This window comes from Phaenicophaeus curvirostris, chromosome 23 (genome assembly GCF_032191515.1).
Source record: "Phaenicophaeus curvirostris isolate KB17595 chromosome 23, BPBGC_Pcur_1.0, whole genome shotgun sequence".
NCBI lineage: Eukaryota > Metazoa > Chordata > Aves > Cuculiformes > Cuculidae > Phaenicophaeus > Phaenicophaeus curvirostris.
Window position 1 is genome coordinate 1,387,650 of NC_091414.1, and position 22,345 is coordinate 1,409,994.

Consider the following 22,345-nt stretch of genomic DNA (forward strand, 5'->3'; position numbering starts at 1 on the left):
ACGGCTCTTTTACTACTCTCTTCAGGTGAAACACAAGTAAGGAGAGGCGGATGCTACACTCATACTCCCATTGGCACAGGGAAGCAAATCTCTATAGATATTCCCATTTTTACTTGTTGAGAACAATACCATTCATCCTGCCCCCCTCATTTAGCCTCCACTCTCCTTATCCCAGCAATTTTCTGTGTGTGCAGAAGACAAAGCTCTCCTATCACAGCAGCAGTAGTGGAAGCACTGGAGTATTTCTGAACAGCAGATTCCTTACTAGCTGCTCCCTGCAATAACACTGCCACATCGCTGCCTCCTCTGCTGCCCAACAGCCACAAGAAGGCATGTTTGCAGAAGCTGAGCGGTACACTGCATGCACCACACTGGCTGGGACTGAAAGCAAAACAAAACCCACAAATAAATTCTTTCTAGAACTGAAATCTCTAATTCTTTCTGAATTTCTAGATGTTGCAGCGAGGAGCTGAGCTGCTGAAAGCACTTGTCTGGGGGCTGTGGTTTGTTTTCTCAGTATAGCAGAACCACTAAGGTGATCAGGCATCCCTAAATATCTAATAAGCTATTGGCCTTATTTGCATTTCAGAAGTTAAAGGAAATATTAAAAAAAAATCATACGATTAAATGGTAATAGCACAACTCCATGCCAGCTACTGTGCAGCTGAGTAAACCACTGGCTGCACTGATGTCCCCAGAGGGTGAGGAGCAAGACACCCCAGGGAATCCCTGCAGCCAAAGAGCCCAGAGCCCAGGCTGCTCCCATCAGAGGGACCCCCTCTTCTCTCCTCTTCCCACTCCCAGCAGCTCTCAGCCACCCAAAACGGTTCCGAGAACAACCCAGAGCAGCCCAAGCCAGGCAAGAGCTCACCCAAACTCCGCTCAGTCAGGAGCAGGTTAATTCCTTATGACTTTGTGACTCTGTAGGAAGGTCCCCGCCAGGAGTTAATAGAGATGTTACAACTTCAACACTCTTAAAGAAATCAGAAGCTGGAGCGTTCTTTGCTCATTAACCGGCTGGCAAAGAACCCTTTTGTTTTAAGGAATCAATAACCTGCTTCTGTTCGCAGCTTGATGCTAATGTGACCCAAAAGACACCAAGATCCGCAGAAGCGCGAACGCTACCAGGACTGTGGTGAGGAGCAACAGCTTGCTGCTTTTAAGTCCATCTTGCAAGAAAGCACAGATTGAGCATTACGGAGCACATACCCATCTGTACAGATCTGGGAGAGGCAGCGCATCCTGCCACCCTTGTTAACTTTGATTTAGATCACAAATCACTGCAGTAACAAACTCATTCTCTGCACGCCGGTGTGGCACGTGGCACAGGGAGCCCGGCCGGTGCGGTGTCCAGAGCTCCTCTGTCTCCCCTCTTGTCCAACAAGGGCATGGTTCTCACACGGATGACGCCCGTTGACCTTCAGCTCTTGGCGAGAGGGCATCTTCGTTCCAAATTTGAGTGAAGATAATGAAACAGATCTTCAAGCGTGCCACTCCCACCGAACTGCAAACCCATCTGCTGCTTTCATTTCATAACTCATCCAAAAAAACCCCAAGTGCTAAGTTATCAGAAGCGTAATAACAGCAGCGGTGGGACAGACTCAATTTTGTCTTTCCCAGAATTCATGATTTGGATTGATAAAATAAGTATATGCTTGTTCTCTTCCTAACCTCACATAAAATGACAGGAGGTATGTTAAGTCACGCAGAAAGATGAGACTTGTGTCTTAACACAATGCTTAGAAGGAAAACGTTAAAGACCCACTGAGAAACCTCCTGAACTTCATGGCAGCAAACACTTGGAGTCAGAGGAGTTAAGCAAGCATCAAGTCTTTATCAAAGACTCGTAGCAGTCTTTCAGAGATCTGGAAAGATGAATTCTTGATCATTTGGCATAAAAAGCAAAACCAGTTACTTTTTTGGCAACTTATTAAAATCAGAACTTGCACAAAGAAGGAGGAAAAGTGCCAAAAGCAAAGCGAGCGCTGGCATCTACAGCAAACGCAGAATGTAGTATTTTCTCCCTTTGGATTTAATTAGTTCAAATTTACGAAGAATAGCACCCATAAAGATGTTAAACATGAACAAAACTTCTGCTAACTCGCTTCAAAATGAATTTTAATTGCAAGCTCTGCTTTATACATATTCCAGGGTTGCAAAAGTTAATGAGTATATTGTTCTTCACACAAATATCAATATAATAATCTTATGCTAAAAAAAAAAATCTATATTCCTTAAGAGGTTTAAGAAAAAAGAAATCACTGACAACCTGCTCTGAACCACGTTCACTCCAGGTCTCCCTGCTTTTGTGGGTTCCCTATGGGGGTCAGTGGGGACAGCACAGGCAGATCCTGCCCACCGATACACAGCCCCTCCTGCTTAAATATCTTCTGGTTTAGAACTGCTTTTCTTTTTAAGGAGAATATGACGATACAGATGCTTATGAGCTTTCTCTTTTTTAATCTGGAGATAAGGCTCCAATCAGAACCTGCACCAACTGCATTTTTACTGCAAACTTTCCTCTACCTGTGCTGATTGTGTTTGCATCAAAAAGTGGACAGAGCCTCTGCCCAAGCTTTTCATACAGGATTTTCCTACAATCAGAACCCACTTCCCAGCCCATTAACTTCAACAAGAAATCAGCCAGCCTTTGAAAATCCTTGTCTTTGGGTTGCAACAAGAGGCTCACGCGCTTCTGGCACTTAGAAGCAGCAGGATGCAAACCTCACCAGTGCTTGGTCAACCTGTTCCCCGTGTTACCTTTACCTCGTGTCCTCGGCTCCTCACCCAAAGCAGGATTTCACCATCCAGGCACCAGCAACCTAACACAGCACTGGCTGGCTTGAAAACTTCTTTTCAACATTTCCCTTCCCTTTGACTTTCTTCCAGGCTCCAGAAATTCCAGTGTGGCTTTAGAAACCAAAGGATATTTGCTCAAAGTCATACAAAACATCTGTGACTGGGCAGGAACGAACCCAATCAACCCTCTCGGAGAGCTCCCCTGCCCAGCGCAGGCACCTCTCCAGGATCAATGGTGTTAATTTACCCTGTTACATCACAGAGCGAACAACCTTATTTCAAAACTCCTTCGTGCCAGCTTCCAGCCCGAAGCACTTTTATTTTCCGCCTTTTAAGAACAGCTGACTTATCAAAAACAGGTTTTTCGAACAGAAAACCACAAGCTAAGCCACATTATTATAATTGAAGCAATTAATTACTTTTATGCCTTTCTTTTTAAGGGAGATCTTTAATGCAGGTAATTCTGCCTAAAAGAGCTAATTTGAGCTGTTCCATCATTTAAAAGACTATTATAAAAATTAATTTAGAAGGTGCAGAGTGAAGACAAAAGGGATAAAGGAAAGCATGAAGAGATGGGTATTTCCCCTGTGCTCCGACTGGGAAGTATCAAAGCAACACGGTGATTTGAAAAGTAGGGAGAAGGCTGATCAAGTTTTCAGGTGAGTGGTAAAAAATTAATTCTCAACAGCTTCCTGATGGAAAGACAAAACATGAGTAATGGTTTCTTTGTGGTTTCCAGCACAGAGCTTGTCACCATGCAGGGTATCAGCGCGGGGCACTGCAGGAGCAGGGAAACAGCTCCTCATGTTTTGCCTTTCATGGAATCATAGAATAGTTTGGGTTGGAAGGGACCTTAAAGCTCATCCAGTTCCACCCCCCTAGGATGGGCAGGGACACCTCCCACTGGCTCAGGGGCTCCAAGCCCCATCCAACCTGGCCTTGAATCCCTGCAGGGATGGGGCAGCCACCACTGCTCTGGGCAACCTGTTCCAGGGCCTCCCCACTCTCATTGTGAAGAAATTCCTCCCTATGACCAGTCTAAATCTGCCCCTCTCCAGTTTATACCCACTGCTCCTCATCCTATCACTACAAGCCTTTGTGAACAGTCTCTGCCCAGCCTTGCTGGACTTCTACAAAGCAGGAACCACCCTTCACATGGAACCACACCAGTGAGCACCCTAATGCCAGACCCCTGGTTTCCTTCCCCCATCTGGGCTTTGGGAAGGTTGATTGGATCTCTGCATACAAGATGTAAGAGACATTGAGATGCAAGATATTTAGATTAACTATCTGCAATTAATAAGTGGCATTACTGGATCTGCAGTCCTTGCTTGAGTTGAGCAGCACGACAGAAAAATGTACCTGTGCCAAGATCCATCAGCGCCAGCACCTCCAGGCACAGAAAGAACAACGCTGGATTTTGAAGTACAGAGAAACACAGATACCAAGAAAACTTGTAGAATTCATTCTTTTCCCCCCCCCAGAAATTATTCACATCTCTGCCTGCCAACCCATTCTTGTTCCCTGAGCTCAGGAAGGAACATCTTACCCAGGATGCACAATTCAGGTTTCCACCACAAGAGCTCAGACAGTGCTTTACCAGGTGATGCTGCATTAACCCATTCTGCGCTGGTATCAGGCCTCTCACTTCAACACTGTGTTTGCAATTCCCTCTCCGTTTATGAATCCCAGAGCGCCTCCCTCCCAGCAGCATCACATGGACCTGTGATGGAAACAAGTCTTTGTGCTCTCCTGCTTATCCTGTCCATTATCAATCCTTGCCGGGGCAGCTTTATCTGCTTCTTAAAGCAGCAGCAGCTCAGGCCTGCAGTAAGCAAACACAAGTCAATATTTTCACTTCAGCTGAAAGGCTGTTACTCAAGGACAAAAAGCCTCCAGGGCCGTACTGCAGCCACCAAACTGCAGGAGTTTGGCTATATAGATATAAATATAGATATACGGTTTTGTACTCCACCCTATTTGTCAAGACACACGTCAGATATATAGTTATATCAAGATAACTCTCAACAAATATAGTGGACTAGCTCTGAAAACACCTTTGAATTCTTAACCCAAATAGTTCCTGCAGGACAGAAAATGGAAATCAACCCAATGCACAAGAAGAGCCTTCCTCCCCCCCTCCAGAATCCCGTTTGCTGCCAGCTTGCTTCTTAGCAAGATACCGATCCAACCGCTGTCGGAGAGAGCGACTCCAGCAAGCTGCCACCAGGAGCATCCAGGGGCCTCTTACACTTCACTCGGGCACTTTGTCATGACTGGAAGATGACAATCTGACAACTCTATCTTGCTAGAGGGCTTTGTCTAAAGAGCAGAAAAGAAGACACATTCACACCACCCCATTACCCCTAGCAGTCAAACATCTCCTCAAGGAGACTCTCTAGAGATATTTTTTCCCTGTATTCAATGCATTTAAGTATTTCTAGAGACAAGTGGAAAGATCGGGTTGGAGAGATGCAGATGATCTGGGAATTGTCAAAACATAAATGAGAGTTCTCAACAGCTTAAGCAAACCATGCCAAACAATTCTTCCCAATTTTAATGAACCAGCATATAATGCAAGTTAGAAGGCAGCAGTAGTTTAACTGCAGAACCATCAGACATTCCAAAAATCAATTGAAACAAGAAATTAATTCAGTACCAGTCGAAATCCATCAGTTGTGACTTCCACCTACACCACACAGGGAGCTACAGCCACTGAACACGGGCAAACAAGCCCATGCCTCCACGGGCAAAGCAGCTGCAGTTAATCTAGGGAGGAAAACACAGCAGGCAAAGATCATTTAAAATGTATTTTGTGAAGCAGGCAACAGGTGAAAATAGAATATTTTTATTTACAAGCTACGATAAAGAACATAAGAAAGCACCAATGAATTGGTCTACAAAGAAAACCCAGAAGAAAGAGGTCTCAGAGCACTGAAATAGCTGCAGAGGTGTCTCCACTCTTCCCTTTGAAGCTTCAGATAAGGGTGAGCAGTGTAAAACACGACTACTATCAGCTCTGGCAGACAGATTTTGACGTACAAATCCAATTCCCTCACCACAGCGAATTCCTCTGCAAAGGGAGACCCCTCTGCGTGTGCATATCCTCAGCCAGCCTAACCAGCAGCAGAGCCTCACAAAGAAAATGACATGGATTGGTTTTTGAACAAGAAAAACCGCAAAGGTAACGCAGAGGCGTCTGCTGGGAGCACCTTGAAGTGAAGTCGGAGATCTTTCCAAGCAACGTTTGTCCAAAACCTTGCTTGAACAGGGAACGCCGTGTCCCACAGCAGAGACAGAGTGTTTTAAAGAGGACCCCAGATGTCCAACTTTTTACAACCTGTGACATCATCTACAATTACGTCAAGCCTCCTTCCTCTGCCAAATAAAGGTTTTATTCAGTATTTTACAATCCACACTGTAACTTACGTTTTGGGTCACATCCAGAAGGCACCTTGGAGATAGCCAATATTTCTCTCCACTTTCAGTCGGTATCTTAGATCACTTTGCATGAGTTCTGTCATTCAAAACAACTCTGAACCTTGCAGGAATTGAATGTGCTCACAAACAAGCCTGTCTTTTTCTTCTGGCACAGCATCATGTAAAGAGTTGGGCTGGAAGGGACCTCAAAACCCATCCAGTTCCGACCTTCTGCCATGGGCAGGGACACCTCCCACTGGATCAGGTTGTTCAAAGCCTCATCCAGCCTAGTCGTGAACACCTCCAGGGACAGAAAGAGCTACCTGCTCATTCCTTCATGTTCTGTAGGCTTCAGGGACTTGCCCCACACCTACAGGTATTCCTGCACCTCCTCCCCTGAGGCACAGTCCACATAGCAGCCTTCAAAACGGGTTTTCTGCCTCAGAGGTGACCACACATCAAAGAAGAACAAATTGGGAAAAAAGGACAATTAAACATGATCAGAGTAATTTCCAGCCTAAAAGAATCTTCTTCCTCGGTGTCTGCCAGCCTGAATATTCATGAAATGCTCCCTACTATCCAGCAAATACAATCAATCCTATTAATGCATGGAAAAATAAGATTAGCCAGAAAGTGGTATACGAAATCTAATCATGTTGTATTGAATGAAACATGAGTGGGAGAGGTCACGGGGCCCTTTCATTGTAATTTGTCACAAAAGCTTTGCTCCTGGCAGCACACACCTCCCCAGAGAGGGACTGAGGCAGCTAAGGAACGGTGAGCTCCGCTGCCTCCGTGTCTGGCCACGCTGCAACTTCTGGAAGGGTCACGTGCCATCAGCCACATCCTCAGCTGACGAGAGCTAACACAGACTGCACAGAATTCTTCTCAGCTGGGGCACAGCTGAAATCTTCCCTTCCCTAGCAGATGTATGTGCTGAACTACAGAACATCTTGAAATACCATCTTCCCCTGATCAGCCCTTTCTTCCAGAATTCCCCATTTCAGCCTAAGGAGCTCCAGGACAACGTGCAGTGCTGCTCTACAGAAATGACTTTGTACAAAGCAGTCTCAATCCTTTAACTTCACTTCACAACAGCAATCAGGATGCTCAGGAATCGTTTGCACCCACCAGGGAAGCAATCAGCTCTACCTCTCAGCTGCCACGGGGAAGCGAGTGCTCCCGACACTGAGCCAGCTGTCTCCCATCAGGGAGAAATCAGCTCACTGACCTACAAATTCCTGCTCTTCCTACTGTAGATTCGTATACAAATAAGGCCTGAGGTGCAGTACAGCAAGCAAAAATGCTGGTACGTCCCAGCGAGCTGACACATGTGCTGGAGGGAGAAAGGGACCACCACTACCACCACGCTACCAGCGTTCCTGAAGTGAAGTTCAGGACCTCCCACTGGATCTGGGGGATCAAAGCCCCATCCAACCTGGCCTTGGACACCTTCAGGGATGGGGCAGCCACCACTTCCCTGGGCAACCTGCTCCAGGGCCTCCCCACCCTCACAGCAAAAAATTTCTCCCTAAGATCTCATCTCAGTCATCCCTCTTTCAGCCCAAAACCATTCCCCATCATCCTATCCCTGCAATCCCTGACCAAAAGCTCCTCCCCAGCTTTCCTGGAGCCCCTTTCCATACTGGATGCTGCTCTCAGGTCTCCCTGGAATTTCTCCTTCTCCAGGCTGAACAACCCCAACTTTCTCAGCCTGTCCTTGTACAGCAGAGGTGCCTGATTCACAGCCGTTTGCAGCTAAAGTCTTTCCACCAACTGCAGTAGACAACGACTGAGGTCTGAGATGAAAACAAGAAAAGCTCCAAGAACGCTATCTAAGGATCAGAAGCTGCTTTGATACAAAGAAAACAGGTTGGTTCATTAGAAGCACACACAGGGAACAGTTTTTCACCAACCAATGTTATCATCATCTGAAACAGTGACCTTCAGGAACACAGGTTCTCTCATCTCCTGGCAGAGCACAAGGTGTGCCAAGAGATTATGTTGGCCAGTGGTACAAAGTACCCGGCATCAAGAGAAAAGCACAAAGCAGATGTCACAGAGAACTTATAATGAGTATTAGAAACCACTCAGTAGATAGACAAGGGTGGTAGGGAGGGAAGGGTCAGCTGCAGATAATGACAAGGAAAGAAATAAAGTCAACAACAGTTAGGAAGAGCTGCTGAAACACAGGTGATGTTCTTCCAACCATTCCTCCCCTGAGCTCAGCGCTCTGCAGGAACACAGCAACAAGAGAGAACTTCAGAAATGCTTTTCCAGAAAGGGCTGATATCCGAAAGCGCTTTCCTAAGTTCAATAAAGGAAGATGTTATAGAATCAAGAAGAGGAACCTTAAATCCAAAGGCTTTCACTTCTCCCAGGCTCATCCTAGGACATGGTCCCCTACCCATTGCTCAATACGTATTCTATAGCTCTTCCTCCTGTGCTAGAAAAGTAACACAAAACAATAGAACAGACTCATAGAATCACTAAGGTTGGAAAGACCTCTAAGCTCATCCAGTCCAATCATCAGCCCAACCCCAATGTCCTGCTAAACCATGTCCCAAAGTGCCACATCTACACACTTCTTTTTACCCCCTCCAGGGATGGAGATTCTCTCACTGCTCTGGGCAGCCCTTGCCAGGGCTTCACCACTCTGTCAATAAAGAAATTGTTCCTAATATGCAATCTAAACCTCCGATACACAGGCACACATTATGGCGCACTCCCTTGCTTCTAGGAAATTAAGAGACAAAGCTAAAATCTAATTCTACTCAAATTAAGTGCAAAAATAGTCCTAAGGGGGAGAAGGAAAGCATTCGTGCAAGCAAGATGAGCAAAGGAAAGAAAAAAAAAAGAAAAAGGAAGATCAGATACTAAAGAGGAGGCACCAGATTCAGGCAGGAATAACCTCCATGGGTTTGGCAGTTGCTCACTCGCAGCCCTGCTTCTCCCACCACATTCACTCAGCATGGGGCTGTTAACACAACATCAAGGAAAAAGTGTTTCCCAGGAGAAATGACAAGGGAAGGCTCCACAAGTGGGAGGGCAGCCGAGGAGCAACACCACAGAGGACGCAGCCCTCCTAAAATTAGACTTGTGCTCCATAAGGTTGAGAAATTAAATCAAGAGGAGGATCACAGGGAAGCAAGACACCACAGACCAGGGCTCTGCATTAATATTGTGATTCAGCATGTGTTCGTGTCCTGGAACAAAATACACAAGTGAGGCAATTGAGGAGAAAGTGGTTTTTAAAGGACCATGAAAAGATTACAAAATAAAAGGGAGCGGGTGGCATCTGGAAATTGTCAGCCTCATTTCTTTCAAGGGTAAGCATTTGAATTTTCAGAAGTGTAGCCACGTTCAGTAAAAGCTGCAATAAGAAATAAAGAACCGTAATTAAGATCAAGAGGAAACGCACCACGGTGGGTTGAACTCAAAAGGCTGGGCAGAAAAACAAGGACCCGGGGAAATGAACGGGGTAATAAGCAAGCAAATCACATTCCCAGGTCAACACGCAGCTTCTCAGCACGATACCGTGAGGTGCTTTGCCAGGTAACCCCCTGTCTCAGCCGAGATCAAGTAAAAAGATAATAGGAAATAAGGTTATGGAGGGCAAGGAGGAAGCAGGTTAATTGCTGCACTAGAACCTAATACACAGCTGAAGAACAACCCAGAAAGGTTCTGACCCCTCATATTATGTATTACTCTTTATCTGAAGAAAACCACACAACACAGCAGCAACAGGAGGGCCTTGGCCAGCTAAAAGCCCGGCCCCTCCTACCGATTTGGATTCCCAATCTACCAAATATAACTGCAAAATGGAACATAAGTATAAAAGATCTGAAAAGCCTCATTATTAAAGAAGTCATCTACACGTCCAAGTAAACTCCCTATGTGAAAATTAGAAACATCTAATGAACCTTCAAAACACGCCAGACAGTCTGTCACAGTTGACAAATGAGATACTTGTTAGTTTTATCTCATGGAACTAATTCATTTGGCAGGAGCAGAGGCTTCTAAACCACTCCACTGGTGGAACGAATATCTATGGAGCATCCACCATCACTCTCAAGGGAAAGGGTATCACTGCTTACCTGCTGAGATGACAGGGTGAAGCTTACACAATCTCCCCTTAGGTTGCCCAGAGCAGGGGTGGGGTGGCTGCCCCATCCCTGGAGGGGTTCAAGGCCAGGCTGGATGGGGCTTGGAGCCCCTGATCCAGTGGGAGGTGTCCCTGCCCCTGGTGGGGTGGAACTGGATGAGCTTTAAGGTCCCTTCCAACTCAAACCATTCCATAATTCTCATTCTATGATTCTCTTGCTCCTTTTTTTCCAACCCAAGAGCATAAAAGCAACTTTATATGGCAAACCTTAGACTGTCTTCCTGCATTTCCACAGCTTCCAAAGCCCTTGCTCTAGAGGAACTCTGTTGCACGTGGCTCTGCACAGCCCACGAACAAGGCTTCTCTCTTTTCCCTATCTTGCGTGCATCAGCAATATTGGAATGATTGCAAAAACCTTCTTTGCTAAATATTTGCATTATAGCCAGTAAAATGTATGCTTGATCTTAGCCAGTTCCTGTAAACACACACACATAAATTGGGTTATTAGTCATTTCCTACACCACCTTCCCTGGCAGTAGCAGCGTAATGCTTTAATAACCGTAATACAAGTCATTATGCCTAATATTAGATACAGGTCCCAGACCAGCGAGATGAGATCTAAACCGATGACGGAGAAGCTCAAGACACAGACAACCACATTTTCATTATCTGCACGTACTTACATCTGCAGCAAATACACACGAACACAGGAACCCAGATCTCCTTCACCGTGGGCAAAGCACAACTCACCCTCTATTAACGTGTGTTCCGAGCGCAGCCGAACACCCGCTGCAGAGCACTTCCCTGCCTCCTCTAAACCTCCCCGGGATACATCCACACCGGAGCGGTGACAAGGGGACAGGCAGCAGCACCGAGCTGCAGCATCCAGGCTCCTACATCCCCATCCTGTCACCTCAGACATCCCCCACGTAACTTGTCTAAGGATTCACGAAGTTAAACTCCCCCAAAACTTCAGAGCCACCTCTGAGCTACCAGAGGAACCAGAAAGCTGGGATACAGCTGCCACAGCACGCCCCTTGCCATCCAGCACCAGCCGGGAGACTTTCCTGCCATCAGATGCAATCTTAGACTCCTAGAACATCCTGACTTGGAAGGGAGCCACAAGGATCAAGTCCAGCTCCTGCCCCTGCAAGGGACAATCTCAATATTCACACCACGGGTCTGAGGGTGTTAGCCAAACACTTCGGGAATATTGTCAGGCTTGGTGCCACGATTGCTTCCCTGGGAGCTGCTCCAGTGTTCCAGCACCCTCTTCGGAACAACCTTTTCCTGGAGTCCAACCTAACCCTTCCCTGGTGCATCTTCCTGCCATTCCCTCAGGTCCTATCCCTGGCCACCAGACATAGTCTTGGGATGCATTATGTGCTCAGCTCGAATCCCTTTGCAGTTTTCAGTGTAGCCGAGCACTCACAGGGATGCTCGCTGCTGAAGAAATCTTGAACCCAGGTACCATGGAAGAGCCACAATCAGCAGATATTTCCCAGGAGCGCTACTGGAGGGATTTAGTCAGCTCTGAGCTGAAACTGACTCAAAGCACATGATCAACAGAGCTCAGTCCCCTAAAGGACTGGAGTTCAGGCAGCTTTGCAGGATTCTCTTCTTTTACATGTATTTAGATAGGAAAACTTCATTAATCTTCTCAGTGCTCTCAGCCAGTACAAAGCGAGGGGGAAGAGAACCCCAAGTCTTGAAGAAAAATAAAAAAGGGGGGAATAATTATATAAAAGATCATAGAATGATGAAATAGTCAGAAGAGACCTCAAAGCCCCTGTTCCACCCCCTGCCACAGGCAGGGGCACCTCCCACTGGATCAGGGCTCCAAGCCCCATCCAACCTGTCCTTGAACCCCTTCAGGGATGGGGCAGCCACAACTTCTCTGGACCATCCTTCCCATTTCTCTTTCCAGTCTTTCCAATCTGACTAGCTTATTTTTTTTACACTGCTACTTTTTTCCCCCTCCTGTTCTCTGCTCTGTAGAATATTAGATATTATTAGATATTAGAATATTATTAGATATTATTCCACATCTATCAAGAAAATCTAGACCCAAAGTCCCACGACAGAAACCGTGACAGCAGTTAAAAGAGCTGTAAAGGTGTCATTTTATTAATACGTCTCAAACAGCCACCCAACCTGGATTGCTGCGCTTGTCACGTGGATGCTTAGACCTGCAATGCCCTTCCACAACCTATTGCCCGATTCGCATCCAACGGGTCAGGGATGAAATGAAACCCATCACGGGATTCTCGGGGGACCGGCTGCGCGTGCCGAGATCAGAACCCAGCCCATAAAATAACAAAGCAGCGGCTATTTTTGAAGAGGGGTAAGTGAACGACAACACGAGAGACTTCCAGCAAGCGCAGGCCAACTCAAGAGTTGGTGCTCTTGGAAACACTGCCATTAGAGAACATTCCATAGTGTGGAAATACATTAATTATGCGCCAGATGAAATTCAGTTTTGTTTACTTGTGTACATCTCCGGACCAGATTAAAACTATTTATAATGCTTAGGAAATGAAATATTTAGCTGCAAGATACTTCAATAGAATGGTTTATTTGGCCTCAAGTCTATCTGCCACATTACCAATAATTAAAACTAGGTTTTCGTAGACAGGGAAAAAAAGATTTTTAGCTCTATTTTCAAGCTGAATCATATCAACACGTTTAAAGAGGAGATATGAGTTCCAGGGTTTTTTTTCCCCCTATGGGTAAAAATTATTAAAAAATGGGAAAAAATGAGTCATCTGAATTTAATTATCAGGCTCCAACTTGTGAAGGCCAGCTTTAAAAAATGAAATTCAAAATAAGGCTCTTTGTAATTCTGCTTGTGGGACTCAAAAGTTTCCTCCTCAAGAATACCAAATGAGGTCCCTTTGAATTGACTGGTGTGTTTATCTCATCCGCGTGTATTTCACGGAGCTATAGAAACACAGGATGAAGCTCGAAAAGCAAGAACAGCTTCTTCTGAGCCCTGGGTGAAATTCCAGTCCGTGACCAGTGACTTGTTAGCGCTGTGCATCCCACCCAGCGGATTCAAACCAGGCTCCAATGTTGTGACACAGTTCATCTACCTCCCAATGAAAATCAGAGTCCCCGTCCCTGGGGGTGGTTTTAAAAGACAAGCAGATGTCATACTGGGGGACATCCTATTGATAGGAATGGTTGGATTGATAGGAATGGTTGGACTCGATGACCCGGTGGGTCTCTTCCAACCTGGTTATTCTATGATTCTATGACATGGTCAAGTGGCAGACTTAGCAGGGCTGGATCAACGGTAGGACTCGATCTTAAGGGTCTTTGCCAATTGAAACCATTCTATGATTCTATAAAATCCATTTGGAGGAAAGGAATCGTGAAAGATGCAGCACAGGGCATCGGGGGGCGGGGGGGAAAGGGGAACAAGAAAAGCAAATATATCATTATTCCCTCCAACAAGGCCCCCAAACTCATGCCTGTGAAACACATCACCTTTACAGAGCTACTAAATCTCCGTTTTAAGTGCGTGCACACGTACGTGCGCTTCTGAAAGTCAAAGGGTTTAATTTTCTCATTTGCCATTTTTAAAGCTCCACCACGCTGTATTTACGGGGAGTTTATTAATTTTTTTTTCCAGCAGGTTCCCTCTGACAGGCATTGTTTTATTTTTGATATGACAAGACACAGCGCTGCACTGGCAACACCTCCAGGCTGAATAATGTTTCTTAACTAGCGACATTCATCTTCCCCGCACACCACAGCCGACTGCTCCTCGCTGCAGCACACAACGGCGAAAAACTAACAGTGCCCTAAAATATTAATGCATGCTAATATACCCAGGGTGTTTTTTTCATGAAACAGCAACATCTAATTTTCAAAGAGGTCCTGGGAACAGTAAACAATCGGTACGTGGTAAATGGCGAGTTCTCTCACATCGATACATCCTAAACAGTCAAATCCGATTCCCCCATAAGTATAAATGACTTAAGTGAATGTTATTTGTGGCCGCGACAGAATCCTCATAAATAATCGTAATTTAACTTCCTGCTGATAATCCCAGGCAACACCTAATTAATTCAAATGCTTAATTCTTCCCTTCCAGAAGGATTTCGAGTTTAAGACCCTTCCCTTCCATTTGCTGCCAGTTAGGACTTTGAACTGCATGTTGAGCACAATCACGGTGAGGAAGATGATGGCATCGACATCAACCAGAGGCAGAGCTGCCCTCTGCTATAAACAATACATCAAATGCCTTCTGCAAGCCCTAACTTCATAAAATAGAATAGAATCGTTAAGGTTGGAAAAGACCTGTAAGATCTTCCAGTCCAATCATCAACACAATACCAAGGTACAGGCTAAACCATGTCACTAAATGCCACACCCATAAAGTTCTAGACACCTACAGCATTGGTGACTCCACCACTGCCCTGGGCAGCCTCTTGAGTGCTTCATCATTCTTTCAGAAAATAAATTGTTTCCAACATCCAATCTAAACCTCCCCTGGCACAACTCAAGGCCATTTCCTCTCGTCCTATCCCTTGTTACCTGGGAGAAGAGACCAGCACCCACCTGGCCGCAATCTCCTTTCAGGAGCCGTAGAAAGTGATGAGGTCTCCCCTCAGCCTCCTCTTGTCCAGCCTGAACAGCCCCAGGTCCCTCAGCCACTCCTCATAAGCACTGATCATTTGGGCAGCTCTCGATTGTCAGAAAAAATGAGCATGGCTTTTATCACACATAAAAGCAGCATTTCTGAAAGCAGCACTGAAGCAAACAACAGCATGAGGGATATTGCCATTCCATGCACATTCCTTCTGCCTAAAGGACAAACCGATCCCTAGAAACATTTGCCAAAAGTTCATTATTAGTAAAAGTCAACTTGTCAGCAATAATCAGAAAACAATTTGGCCAACCACTGTTGGAGCATGACAGCGTTTGGGCACGGTTTCTGTGGTCTGAAGTGCTGGGGTCTTGCTTTTAATTCTTTATTCCTTCTAACCATCTTCATTCTAAATCTTGTTGCAGAGAATGATTTACAGAAAACAATAATTACTGCAAGCAACTAAAAACCATGTCAGGTGTTTCATCAGAAGGTAGCAGCTACAGCCTGTGACTGGGAGTAACCAGGAACCACCCTCATTCAGGCACAAACTCTGACTCTAAACATCCTCTTAAGTTTGGATCCAGTCACACAAAACTACATGATTGTAAAGACCACAATGAAGTACAAGTAGCAACCTACCAGTGCGAAGATCCCTCTGTTCCAGCAACTTCTAGAACATCATATCCATCTTCCAGCTGAAAATCCATGAAAACCAGGGCAATAGTGTCTCCAGGCTCGGCAAGAATAGTCCACGTGCAGTCTGCGTTATTGCCGTACTCCAAAGGAAAATGAGGGCTTGAGATAATTCCGCTCTGTCCTCGCAGAGTCCCTCCACAAGCATCATCAGCTGGAAGCAGAAAGCAAGGTATCAGGTTTTACCTGAATGCACAAAGCAGTTCATCCAAAAATAACAAGCCCAAACTCAAAGCAAAGCTTTGAAAGCCCCTCAGCTTTTGTCAGAGTGTGTTTTACTACTCACTGCTAAAAGACAAAGATGTTGAGGGATGCAAAACCCTATGTGAGGTCGGCCAGTGCCTCCTGGTAAGTGCCAGCTTTTCCCCCGTCGTACACTTATGCAGGATTTGTTTAGTCTAATTTTAAACACCTCAAGCAAAAGAGCTTCTACCACATCCCCGGGGAGGAGATTCTCAGCATAACACGTCTCACTGTCAGGACACCGTTTCCTCATATGTCGTCGCCCAAGTTTGCTTTTCCATCCCTTAATCCCTGACTAGCATCCCCTGAGGTGTTTTCTGCAACTTGCCTCCCACCCACGCAGCCAGAAAAACAGGAGGAAAACCACCAGGACCTCAATGAGAGAGAAGGGTTTCACAGACTCGTGAAAACGCTCTTGTCACAGCAGGGGGAAAGGCTCGTTTCCACGTAATCTCAGCACCTTCATCAGCAACAGCAACGCCCCAAGGGCTGGGACAACAGGAGAGCTTACAAGTACTGTATTTAATAGACATCTAAGAGACAAGGAGTGGAGTACCCTACACACCTGCCTTACACATCCTAGTTTGCTCTGATTTCTTAGGGAAATGGATGTTGTTACCAAAATCATAGTGGAAAACACTTAACCCTTTCTTCAGAAACCTACCAGTGCCATTTCCTGGCTATAGATGGGATCTCCTGATCGCTGCAGAGTCTTTTATAGAATCATGGAATGGTTTGGGTTGGAAGGGACCTCAAAGCCCATCCAGTCCCACCCCTGCCATGGGCAGGGACACCTCCCACTGCATCAGGGGCTCCAAGCCCCATCCAACCTGGCCTTGAGCACCTCCAGGGATGGGGCATTTTCATCTTTACAACCTGAATTTTATCAGCAAGTGCTATCAGAGCAATTAAAGGAGGAGAAACTGAAAAAGAAAAAAAAAAAAAAGCTAGGCAGAAAGATAAAGGAAACCACGAATGAATCTGACCACCATCAGGGCAGCTCACTGCTCTCAGACACGTAGCATCAGCTCAGCATTTATTTGGAACGCTGCAAAGAAAAGCTTATTAACTTCACAACGTGTATCACAGACCAGTGTTTCAGACACTTCAGTCAAGGAGCTCGGGGATCTGTAATGAAAATAAGTGTTCATAATGTAAACTATTTCAGAAAAAGCCCTTCCAAACTGAAGTTTAACACAGGTGAGAACATTTGTTAAGTGCAATGGGTCATCAGCTCCTAAGATGAGGGCAGGACGACTCCGCGGGGCTGCTTCGGAGATCCTTCAGCCTTTAGATCTTTCCAGGAATTGGTGTCTCGTGCTGTCGATAGGGCTGAAACTTCAGCCTCATCAAACTTGAAAGACACAGTAAGACAAACACACTTGCCAGCTTTCCTTCCTCGTGGCCATCTGCCGTCCCAGGCTCGGAACAAGCAGAAGGCACAGGCAGACACAGCAGCTGACAGCGAGCGGCTGAGGTAAGAACGCCCCAGGCTATCACCTACTGCTTGTATTGCATTAACGCTCCACGCAGGTTGCCCTGGCACCTTGAAGCCTCAGTGCAGATCGTGGCCCTTTGCAACTGCTTCTGTGCTCAGATGGGACATCACTGATTGCTGCAGAGCCCGGGGAAGGCAGGAAAAATCATAAAACCAGACATGCAACTGCTTCTGTGCCTCTCCAGCAGCCAAAAACTGGGGAGGGGCTCTTTGTCAGGGAGTGCAAGGATAGAACGAGGGGGAATGGTTTTAAACAAAAAAAAAACTCTTTCAGCTTATTATTAAAAGGAGAGCTTTAATTTAAATTCCTTGAATTTTTTTCATTGCAAAAATATGTTTAATGGAAAATGCGTTCCCTTCCTATCCCCCGCTAAGCACACACTTCCTAAGTTTGCAGAGGTTGTTAAAAACACATTCCATGATCTAAAAACTTCTTGAACAGCCCTTTGATGACTTTGGGCACAGTGCAGCCTAAGCAGCTGTTTGAGTTATAGTAAAACAGACCACTTTTAATGAGATTCTGCATATTTGATACGCTTAAAATGTAGCTGTGCAAATGTTCTCAACTTTTCCGCTGGCTCACTGAATTTTTACTCAAGCGCCTACCAAACCTATCAGCTCTACTTAAATTCAGCAAACAATCTGGGCAAGATTTCTTTCTATGTGCATGGAAGTGCTTTGCAAAAAAGATCCCAATGTTTCTGGATCTTCTTTAGGAGCTTCAGATACACCGTTCTGCTTTCTTATCTATTCCTCCAGGAACCCAAATGCACATTGTATACAAATGCACCTGAACCAGCACATCATCTACTGCCATCAGAGCAACTCACGCAGCACTGACGCAAGCACTACAGAATTTAACATTCCTCCACTGTGAAGTCCATCAGATGCCACCATCATTGCCGGATTTGAGACAGAAATCATAGAATATCCAGGTTGGAAAAGACCCCCAGGATCATCGAGTCCAACCATTCCCATCAATCACTAACCCATGTCCCTCAGCACCTCACCCACCCGTCCCTTAAACCCCTCCAGGGAAGGTGACTCAACCCCCTCCCTGGGCAGCCTCGGACACTGCCCAATGACCCTTTCCATGAAACTATTTTTCCTAATGTCCAGCCTGAACTTCCCCTGGCGGAGCTTGAGGCCATTCCCTCTCGTCCTGTCCCCTGTCCCTTGGGAGAAGAGCCCAGCTCCCTCCTCTCCACAACCTCCTCTCAGGTAGTTGTAGAGAGTAATGAGGTCTCCCCTCAGCCTCCTCTTCTCCAGGCTAAACACCCCCAGCTCTCTCAGCCGCTCCTCTTCTCCACTCCCCTGACTAGCTCCGTTCTCTTCTCTGGACTCGCTCCAGAGCCTCAACATCCTCCTTGTGGTGAGGGGCCCAGAACTGAACACAGCATTCAAGAAGAGGTCTCACCAGCACTGAGTACAATGGTGGTGTTAAATTTAAAAGCTAGTCTGGTAGTTCAAGGGAAAATTTTTTTTTTCCCTCCATCTGCAGCAGGGATCACAAAAATTACAACACCAATCCTCTTGTTTCAACACCTGTTTGGGTCAGAAGTCAATCCCTCCCTCCTGGAGGACTACACAAATGTCTGAGAGAGAGCAGGGAAGGGGAAGACCTTGCCTCCATCCACAAAAATGCTGCCAAGGCTGGAGGAAACACCAGCCCACTGACGCAGCTCATTTCCTTCTCTTCTAACAGGGGATCAGCTCTGCATACTCAAGGTTGAATCTTCATGAAGATTTTTCCTGCCCACACTTCACTGAAATGAAAACCTGTTAATTTTTTTCCAAAAAAAGATGACAGTGGGAGCCCTAATTTGAAGGAAAAGGAAAGAATCAGAACTGATCAAGCTGAAATAGCAATGGTAGCTGTCCCTCTCCAGTGCCCATTTGGCTGTCGGAGCCGCTCCAGCAGTGGTGCAAAGCTCCAAAACAGGAGGTGAGCGTGTCCAAAACACACCCAGCAGCACACCTTACTGCCGTCTAACTCATTCAAGCAAGCAGCAGAAACAAACCCAGCAAATGATATTTGCTCATTTTAAATTCAAGATTTATGCTGCAGCTTAGACCCGCTGATTGATAACACAAGCAGAGTCAATAGAAAGAATCAATAGAAGATGCTCTGGTGAAGTACACAAGGAATTGAGGGGAAATGACTTCAAAGCAGCAGCAGCAACTGTTTTGGTATAACAACACAGACACTTGTATATTTACAGACTCTCTAGTCCCTCGTGGCCCAGAGAATTAGCACGAAGCTCTCTATAGTGACAAAGATACCTGACCTTTCTTCTCCTGAGAGGGCTCACAGGAAAGCTGCCCAGCCTTTCCAAGCAAAGGGCAGGTTTTCTCTCCCACAGAGCACCCCCTCCAAGGCCACCAGCCCCACTGCCAGACACCCACAGCACATCAGGACCCTGCACACTCACATTCCTTTACAGCCAAAGCACCAGGACAAGTGTGGAATGTGCCACGAGGGCAGCCAGACTGATATTGCAGAAAATCCAGTCCCACTTTCTAGCCTTTGATCTAGAAAATCTGCACGTTCTTGCGTAGGTTCCTTCCCTTATGGATAATACTCCTGCTTACACACAGACACACTAACTTTAGACAAAGAAATTGAAGTTAAAGTAGCTGAGCAGCGTTTCGAATACCCTGAGCACTTCATAACCTTCCCATTATTCACCCAAACCCTGGCAGCTTTAGGGAATCCAATAAAAAGAACCTCAATATTAACTACATCATGTTTAGTTTTCAAATCATTTAAATCAAGCTTACAGCCCATTAAGTTTTTTCCCAACCCCAGATAGCTCATTAAATCCTGTTTCATTGTGGCTTGTTCCGGATGGAGACAGAGTACTTTACCTCTGCAGAAGGGGAGAGGAAAATCCCAGGAGGCGCCGTTTTCTGAACTGGCGTGGCACGTGAGCAACGCGTGTCCTTCCAAGAAGAAGCCTGGATTGCAGCTGTATCTCACTTTGTCCCCGATGCTGAAGGTCGTCCCTTGCTGAATCCCGTTCTGCAGCCTTCCTGGATTTCCGCACGTGTGACTTGGTAGAACTGCCAAAGAAAGTTGCTTCTGGTTAGGGACAGTGAATTGTGACAGAGCTGCTGGGTGATGACCTCGGGGGGAAGGCTGGTTGCAAAGTCAAGGCACCACTTAGGGTGTAAACAGCAAATAACCACATAATTTACTCCACTGGACTGCATCAGAACCCATCAGGCAACCACTGCCTAGGCAGAGAGAGCATCATTTCAGCCCATGAGGATTTATACTTCGCTGCACTGCACGCTTAAACTGGGTTTCACACATACACATCAAACCAAACCCTGACCAATGCAGTTGGACCCAGCTCCAGCTGAAAGGAAAATAAAGCCAGCGGAAGTTGGCATCAGAAAGAGTTTGGGATAATTTAATGCAAGGTGGAGAAGTTGCAGCTGAAGTGCTGGTAAATCCTTCCCCAATGCCTCTGTACGCAGCCTCAGAGAATCAAATGAAGCTCTACAGGCTCCCACGTGCCACTTCATGAAGACCCACTCAAATCACGGTTTTAGAGCCCAATATAAAACCCAATGAAGACAACCAAGACTACGAATGACTTAATCAAATTTGAAACAGGCCCTTGTGCAGTATCTTGTGTTATGGTTCTTTTTCATTAAGCCTGAACCATCAGCGGAAGGAAAACATGGTCATTCAAAGCTGAGTGATGGTTTATCATCGGAAACAATTTTGTCAGGGGCACAAACAAACCCAGATTAATTTCTACAAGCGCAGGGAGGTTTAGCCTGCAGCTCTGCCAAGGAAAAGGGGAAGATTAAAAGGAAAATGATATGCTAGCATACGGGGCACGCAGCAGACTAAAACACAAGCAAGACTGTGTGCAAGCCTGCGAAATGAAGCAGAAATCCTAATGCTAACTGAAGCGGAGACACTCTGCTTTGTGTCCTGCCATGGGACAGGGCTTTAAGATTGGGTTTGGAACCTTCCCTGCTCTGGCTCAGGTGCGTGTTCCCCCCAGCTGCCTCCTCGGAGCAGGTGAGGTGCCCTCAGAGGACTCTCTCCAGCAGACACACCAATGGTTTTCCCTGGAGAGAGAGCAAGGAAAGGTTAAGCTGCAAGGAAGACAGGATTAAGCTTCCTGCATCCAGACAGACCGCCTCGTTTTCCACTTAACCCTCCACAACGTGTCTGGAACCAAGAAGTTGAGAAGCACTTGCACACAAATACTAATGACTGTGCAGGTTCTGTAAGCAGGAGAATGCTATCAAATACATCAGATTGGTTGAAAAACAGCGTAAAACTAATGTTTCATTTTGGGTAATGATACTGAAACCTCCAATTTAATTTATTTTTTTTTAAAAAAAGAGAACCCAATCCTGCTTTTGCATTTCCTTCCTTTAAAGCTAATGAATAGAAATTTGCCATAAGTAAAAATATATCATTTTTAAAAGTCAATCTCTACCACTAGCTGCTCTCTACTTAATGAACTGTGAAGAATCAGACAACCCTGACCTGCATCATGGCTTAAAATCATACTCAAAAAACAGAATCTCATTTAAAAACTCTGCTTCGTTTGGCTGCGTTAACTAATATCTTGTTACAGGAGAGCAAACGCACACGTGCATTTTGGGGGAGACAATGTTAACTCCTTGAGCGCTTGGGATTCAGTGGGGATGCTGCAGGAACCAATGCACGTCTGCAGGAGACAAATCCTTTGAATTGCTCCTCATGGACTGCAAGAGCTGCTTCCAAAGGGGCTGGAGCTGCATCCAGAGCCCGGCTTGAGAGAAGTGATGTCCTTGAGGCACTTGATGCCCTTGAGGAACTCATGCAGGAGATGGATTGGGTCAGTGACGAACACCAGCTCACAAATACACCTTCTTCTAGAGAGGGAGGGGGCACAGGACAACATCCCTGCTTCCTGAGGAATCACAGCTTCTGAAGCCCCCACAGCAGAGGCAAGGTGGGAGTGCGAACAACTGGAGC

General features: G+C 46.0%; 1 protein-coding gene across 3 annotated transcripts in view; it reads right to left on the reverse strand.

Moving 5' to 3' along the window:
* CSMD2 (CUB and Sushi multiple domains 2) overlaps nucleotides 1–22,345 on the reverse strand; it is a 277,897-nt gene that overhangs the window by 186,432 nt on the left and 69,120 nt on the right. For all 3 annotated transcript variants that reach the window (XM_069875476.1, XM_069875478.1, XM_069875479.1), the window contains 2 exons: nucleotides 20,224–20,418; nucleotides 15,561–15,768 (listed from right to left, as the gene is read on the reverse strand). In XM_069875476.1, coding sequence (XP_069731577.1) covers nucleotides 15,561–15,768; nucleotides 20,224–20,418 — 403 coding nt within the window. The remainder of the gene's footprint in view (nucleotides 1–15,560; nucleotides 15,769–20,223; nucleotides 20,419–22,345) is intronic.